At 44.9% G+C, this 6,802-nt stretch overlaps 1 protein-coding gene across 3 annotated transcripts in view; it reads right to left on the bottom strand.

Moving 5' to 3' along the window:
• The window catches only part of PTPN22 (protein tyrosine phosphatase non-receptor type 22), a 35,438-nt gene that overhangs the window by 9,675 nt on the left and 18,961 nt on the right, over positions 1 to 6,802 (bottom strand). For all 3 annotated transcript variants that reach the window (XM_024108266.3, XM_065591410.1, XM_042852642.2), the window contains 3 exons: positions 5,520 to 5,603; positions 5,240 to 5,370; positions 543 to 570 (listed from right to left, as the gene is read on the bottom strand). In XM_024108266.3, the coding sequence (XP_023964034.2) occupies positions 543 to 570; positions 5,240 to 5,370; positions 5,520 to 5,603 (243 nt within the window). The remainder of the gene's footprint in view (positions 1 to 542; positions 571 to 5,239; positions 5,371 to 5,519; positions 5,604 to 6,802) is intronic.

Below are 6,802 nucleotides of genomic sequence, written 5' to 3'. Positions count from 1 at the left end.
ATAGAATTAAACCGCCAGTTTTGATGATTGTGTGCCCTATTCCTTGCAGTCTGCCTTGAGTGTAGCATTCTCAGTGCGGCTCATCCAGTCCAGTTCCCATATCAGCTTGCTGAACTGGATTGGGCTGACATCCCCTATGGTGACCACAGTAATGCAATCCGTATAAATCTACAATCCTTCCCAAGAGAACATGCAAGTGCTACAAGTGCCCATTCCCAAGAGAATGGCAGAGAATGTTCCCAAGGCAATAAACAGTCTGAGAAGGAAACAATGACAACTCGTTTTCCGGATAAGACTGAAAGAAACAGTAGCACAAAAGGATACCAGCTGATTCAGGGACTGATTAGGAGATATAAAAACTAACACTAGTTTGGTTGATGCACTAGTCCGTCATGTGTACAACAAAGCTGTTCCTCTGGGCATGGAGCCTAGGGACTTTTACAAAGTGCAGTTCGGTACAGTTACAGTACACTACCGAGTTTACTACCAAACAGACAGGTATCTCAACGGACTCAATGAAGTAACATCAAGATAAACTGTACCTGATCTGGAGCTCCGGAGCTTCACACTCTGGAAACAAACAAAAAGGGAAAATACTTGAAATTTCAAAAGCCAAATGCGAATCTTTATATTGTGAGCAAGTAGGCAATGAACAGGAAGTGATATTACAAGCACTGAAACACCACCTACTAATGTAATGGACGATGAGTTCTACATTTCTTATATTCTTGTTACTAATTGAATCTGTGTTTCAGAGGAAGGATGCTCTTGTGGTTAAGACACTGGCTGGGGAGTTCAATTCATGGTTCTTCTGCAGTCTCCCTGTGTGACCCTAGGCAAGTCACTAACTCTGTCAGTCTCTGTTCCTCATCTCTAAAATGGGGGCAACAATATTTTCCCATCTCATATGGGAACTGAGAGAATAAATTCACTCATGTTTGGGAGGGACTCAAGCCTTGTCTACACTTCAAACTTAGGTTGACATAGCTATGGCATGCAGGTGGGAAAAATCCACATGCCCAAGCATCATAGCTATGCAGACCTAACCCCCAGTGTAGATGCAGCGAGGTCGATGGAAGAATGCTTCCATTGACATAGCTACCATTGCACGGAGAGGTGGAATTCCTACAGCGAAGGAAAAACCTCTTCTGCCACTGTAGCACCCATGCCTCAGATGCTACTGTGAAGGGGACCCATGGGTGGTGGCTGGAGCCCCCCTTCAGGGAGGCTAGCCCCTGGCTCCGCCCATGCGCTCCTCCCCCTGCATCCAGAGCCCCAAGACCCCCTGACCTCCTCTGTGGCCGGGGAAACCCACACACATTGGCCGGGGAAACCCAAGGCTGGTAGAAGCCCCGAGGCCTCCCCCACACCTGCCTGGAGGTGCCAGGGCCAGCCGCAGCTGCTCCACACCTCCCCTTCCCAGACCCCAAGCCGTCCAGGGAAAAGCATCTCTTCCCGAAGATGCTTTTGACATGACCCATCCAGGTCCCTGGGTTGCTGAGGAGGTGGTACTTGCTACTCAATTTCCTGGGTTCATCAGGGAGTCCAGGGAGATTACTGATGAACCTGAGAAACTGAATAGCACATACCGCCTCCTCAGCCACCCCAGAATCTTTATTATGCATGGTGCATAATAAAGCAAAAATTTTGCTGCCAAACCCCGCAACCAGGGGTCTGGCGGCCACAGCAGTCTCCCCAGGCCTATGATACCCACCGCCCTTGAGGGAACCCCATAAATACCAAGACAGATGTAAAACTGGCAGCTCAGGTTGTGACGTTGTGCAGTCTATATGGTTTTATAAAAACATGATAATAAGTGGATATACGAATGGATATAAACTGGCCATGGGGAAGTTTAGGCTTGAAATTAGACGAAGGTTTCTGACCGTCAGAGGGGTGAAATATTGGAACAGCCTTCCGAGGGAAACAGTAGGGGCGAAGGACCTGTCTGGCTTTAAGATTAAGCTAGATAAGTTTATGGAGGGAATGGTTTAATGGGATAACATGATTTTAGTCAAATGAACAGCGTGCCATTGCTGGTAAATAGTATCAATGGCCAATGAGGGTCTGGTTGGAGAATCTTGCCTACATGCTCGGGGTTCTACTGATTGCCATATTTGGGGTCGGGAAGGAATTTTCCTCCAGGGTAGATAGGCAGAGGCCCTGGAGGTTTTTCGCCTTCCTCCGCAGCATGGGGCAGGGGTCACTAGCTGGAGGATTCTCTGCTACTTGAAGTCTCTAAACCACAGGATTTGGGGACTTCAACAGCAGAGTCAAGGGAAAGGGGTTGGGATGGCTTTGTGGCCTGCATCATGCAGGAGGTCAGACTAGATGATCATAATGGTTCCTTCTGACCTTAAAGTCTATGAGTCTATGAGTGAATATAATGTAATTGGGATAGTTTTAGGGAAAATATGGTAATATGTGAATATAACGTAACTGGGATATGCTTCATACAAAAGGTCTCTTGTAAGGTATTATTACAAAGCTCATAATCTACTGAGTGTGATCATCCTATTTGTAGAAATGTACCACTCTTGTATCTAAAACTAGAAATATAAAACATAACTCTGAGGGCCTATTGTAATTATGTAAAGTGTGGGCCATTAAGGATGGTTTGGAATCTTGATGACTCCCATTGTCTGCAGATGGCTGTATTTACCTGTGAGTCTTCCTGTATATGTGTGTGCTGGCAAGTGAGTAATGAAGTCTTGCAGTGACATGTGATCATGTCACCTGAACTGGAATCCATCTTTAACCTGGTGCTTTTCCAGTGAGGGGGGGTGGAAACCCAGAGGGACAAAGGGTTCCCGCCTTATGCAAAAGATATATAAAGGGATGGAAGAGAACAAAGAGGAGAGAGGAGCCATCATGAAGAATCCCCTCGCTATCACCTGAGCTGCAACAAGAGCTGTACCAGGGGAAAGAATTGTGCCCAGGCCTGGAAGGTGTCCAGTCTGAGGCCTTGGCTACACTTGCAGCCGTACAGCGCTGTGAGGTAAACCTGTCTTCGTACAGCTGAGTAGGGAAAAGCACTGCAGTCTGTCCACATTGACACCTGCCAGCGCAGTGGTGTGGCCACACTTGTAACATTTGCAGCTGTGTTGGGAGCAGTGCATTATGGGCAGCTATCCCAGCATTCATGTGGCTGCAACGTGCTTTTCAAAACGGGGGGGTGGGGTGGATTGTGACAGGGAGTGTGGGGGGGAGAGAGAGTGCTTTTTGGAGCATGTCAGCTCTCTATTTTGCAAGTTCCGAACTCCCGCCCCCCTGCTCATTCGTTTACTCACTCAAAGCAAGCTGCAAATTGTTTGCTTTTCTCTGTGGTAGGAGCTTTGAAACCGGCACTTCCGCATTCCTGCAGCCGGTCACAACAATGGAGAGGATTGGCCACTTGACAAGGTGATTAGTACAGCCCTGCAAGCGTTTACACTCACACCTGTGAGTCGTAGCCACTCCGCTGCAGCTGTTATTCCTCTCCGAGATGTGGAGTACCTGCAGCGGAGTACCCAGGGAGATACAGCGCTGCAAGTGCCCTGCCAGTGTGGACGGGGAGTGAGTTACAGCGCTGGGGGAGGCTTTACAGTGCTGTAACTTGCAAGTGTAGCCAAGGCCTGAGAAAAAAATTACCGAAGCATCTCTGAGGGTGAGATTATCTGTATTCAGTTTGATTAAGCATAGATTTGTGCATTTTATTTTATTTTGCTTGGTGACTTACTTTGTTCTGTCTGTTACTACTTGGAACCACTTGAATCCTATTTTCTGTGTTTAATAAAATCACTTTTTATTTAGTAATTTACTCAGAGTATATATTAATACCTGGGGGAGCAAACAACTGTGCATATATCTCTATCAGTGTTATAGAGGGCGAACAATTTATGAGTTTACTCTGCATAAGATTTATACAGGGTAAAACGGATTTATTTGGGTTTAGACCCCATTGGGAGTTGGGCATCTGAGTGCTAAAGACGAGCAAACTACTGTGAGCTGTTTTCAGGTAAACTTGCAGCTTTGGGACAAGTGATTCAGACCCTGGGTCTGTGTCTGGAGCCAGACGGAAGTGTCTGGCTCAGCAAGACAGGGTGCTGGAGTCCTGAGCTGGCAGGGAAAACAGGAGCAGAGGTAGCCTTTTGCACATCAGGTGGCAGCTCCCAAGGGGGGTTCTGTGATCCAACACGTCACACAGGTGACTTATGGTCATTAAATATCCTAGAGCACTTTTCACAAGGGGGTTAATTAATAGTACAGCCCTAGGCAAATGTCATCACATTCCACCTTTGTAAATTCCCCCTGCAGTTTCAGAGAAATTATTCTTCACTTGGCTACTATGCCACCCCAGAATTAGCTGCATTTCGGGGTGAGTTAGTGACACCCATGTAGACATTTGAGGTGTGTGTTCATCTCAAGTTAGCTAACTCAAGATTAAGTCCTAGTGAAGACTAGGGAAATTGGTTGTTTTTACACAAGTTAACAGGTTAAAGTAAATCCTAGGCTCCTCAGTTGTCTTTACCTTGACTTGTGAACTCATGTGAAAACTACAAGCTACTTTACCTTGCGTTATCTAACTCGAGTTAAAAACACACCTTTTTTCCTAGTGAAGATGCACTCTTGTAGAGAGCTTTGGGATCCTGCAGGAAGAATGGTGCTGTATAAATGAACATTGTTATTTTTAATAGGATAGGCAGGTTCATCATTATTTATGCTTGTAATACAAAAGGGCAATCTCCAAATATTTGTTAGTAACTAAGTTTCCTCATTTCCTGATATTCCTTGTTTGCCACTTCACATCTATTGCATTACAGAATGCTGCTGGCTATATTTTTAAACATCTTTCTATGTTAGATACATTAATATAGGATCCCAGTTCATTGCTTTCATTCTGAGGGGATGGCAACATAGTGACTGAATGACTCATGACTCCCTCTGCACTATTTCCTGTCCCCATCCCCAGTGAAACTCTGGAATGCATTTTGGCCCTTATGGTTGTAGACAGTAGTGTGAGGGCTAGTGGCACTTCTGTTTTCTCTTAAACCACATTGGCTACTACCCTAATAGTCTGTCTTGACAGCCTCAACTGAAATCACTTCTGAAGACTGAACTCTGAATCTGAAATCTGCAGTAGTTTAAGAAAAGCACATGCCATCCAGACTGGTATATTTTTTGCAGAAGCAGGGAGCATTACACGGGGATCTGCATAGCAAAATTGCTAGAGAACAGATAAAAACATCACTTTAGTTACCTTACTTGGCCTCAGTCTTACTGAGTCATCAAATATCTTTGGCTGAGGCACCCCACTCCACTCTGAAGAGGTTCCAATGTTTATATTTCTTGGTACAGGTTGGTGGTTTAACGTTGCCAGTGGAGGTTGACCTGGAAAGAATTAAATACAAGAGAGTTTTTTTCACTTCCTGGGTAGCCCAAGTAATTCATTGTTGTATGCTGTGATTCAAGCATTGAGCAAATCATCAGAACTGTCACTTCAGCACTTCTTAAATTAGCACTTCTCTATTTGCACTTACCAGTTTCATTGGCCACAATGAAGGACTCTGGGGTTCGCTCAGGCAGAGGGGGAGGAACATCATCGTCTGGGTCTGGAGATGCTTCTAATTAAATAAACATGGATAGTTATTTGGATTTCTTCGAACAGTCCTACCCTTACCACAATACACAGCTAAGAAGGGTCCCTACAAAGTTGTGCAGCCTTGAGAACTGACTCACCCAAGTCATTTAGTCCACATCAAACATCTAATATAAACTGATTGTTGACAATCCATCTTCCACCAAGAAAAAAATCATCCCCATTTTCCCAGGCTGTGAGGGATACCCCCATAAGCAATCCACAGAGCTTGAAACCCATCCATCGTGAACCCTGGCTGCTGTTATCCAACCAGGCACCATAGATTGTGATCAAAATCTTCTAAAACTTTATTTTAAAAAATCTAGGTATATTCCAATATGATTTCCACTTGCTCTAGATAATTTTAAAACTGTGTGCCTGCTTCCACTTGTGTCAGTAGCAGAACACCCATTGTGGAGCAGGATCAGTCCTTATGCATGTTAACCTGCATAAACTTAAAATTAACATTGTTACTACTAGGTGGCAGTTGTGCTGGTAACTACTCCAACCTAAACTCCAGTATAACACCTTCAGTCAGGGATTAGGGGTCTGAAATCCCACAGAAAGCTGGAGAATTTCCTCAGAGCACTTTTGACATTTGGGTCCTAAAGAGCCTGAATGGAGCAAAGATGGTTTTAGTTTTAGTTTTTACTCCACACCTACAGCAATTCCAAAGTAACTGACAAATACTGCACTGATACCATTGACTTGGACATGAAGAGAACAATCCTGTACCCAATGGAAACTGTGGAGTAAACTTTATGTGGGCAGAATGTAACTTTGCAGGCTTAAGTTCAGCCAGGACACCAGGAGTGAAATCCTGGCCCTATTTATCTCAGTGGGAGTTTTGCCGCTGACTACAATAGAGCCAGTATTTCCCCAAGGGTTCCAATCCAGGACTCTTTCAGAAAGAGCTATGGAATCTTTAAATAACTGAGGGAAGGGATCCTTAGTGGAGTCCCTAAAACCACTTCCTACAGTTCCCTTGGTTTTCCGTGGAGTGATCCAATCCAAGTATTAACCAAACCCAACCTTGGTTATCTTATATCTGCTGAGGTCACAGCCTGAGGTGACATGGTAGCATAGAGCAGAAGTACTAGAGGGATTCTGATGGTCATGCTACCCCAGAAAATTATGGCAATTTCTATGGAAAACTGAGGCAGGATCAACAGTTTGAAGCCCAGT

This window comes from Chrysemys picta, chromosome 4 (assembly GCF_011386835.1).
Source record: "Chrysemys picta bellii isolate R12L10 chromosome 4, ASM1138683v2, whole genome shotgun sequence".
NCBI lineage: Eukaryota > Metazoa > Chordata > Testudines > Emydidae > Chrysemys > Chrysemys picta.
This window is presented reverse-complemented; position numbering and strand designations above follow the sequence as displayed.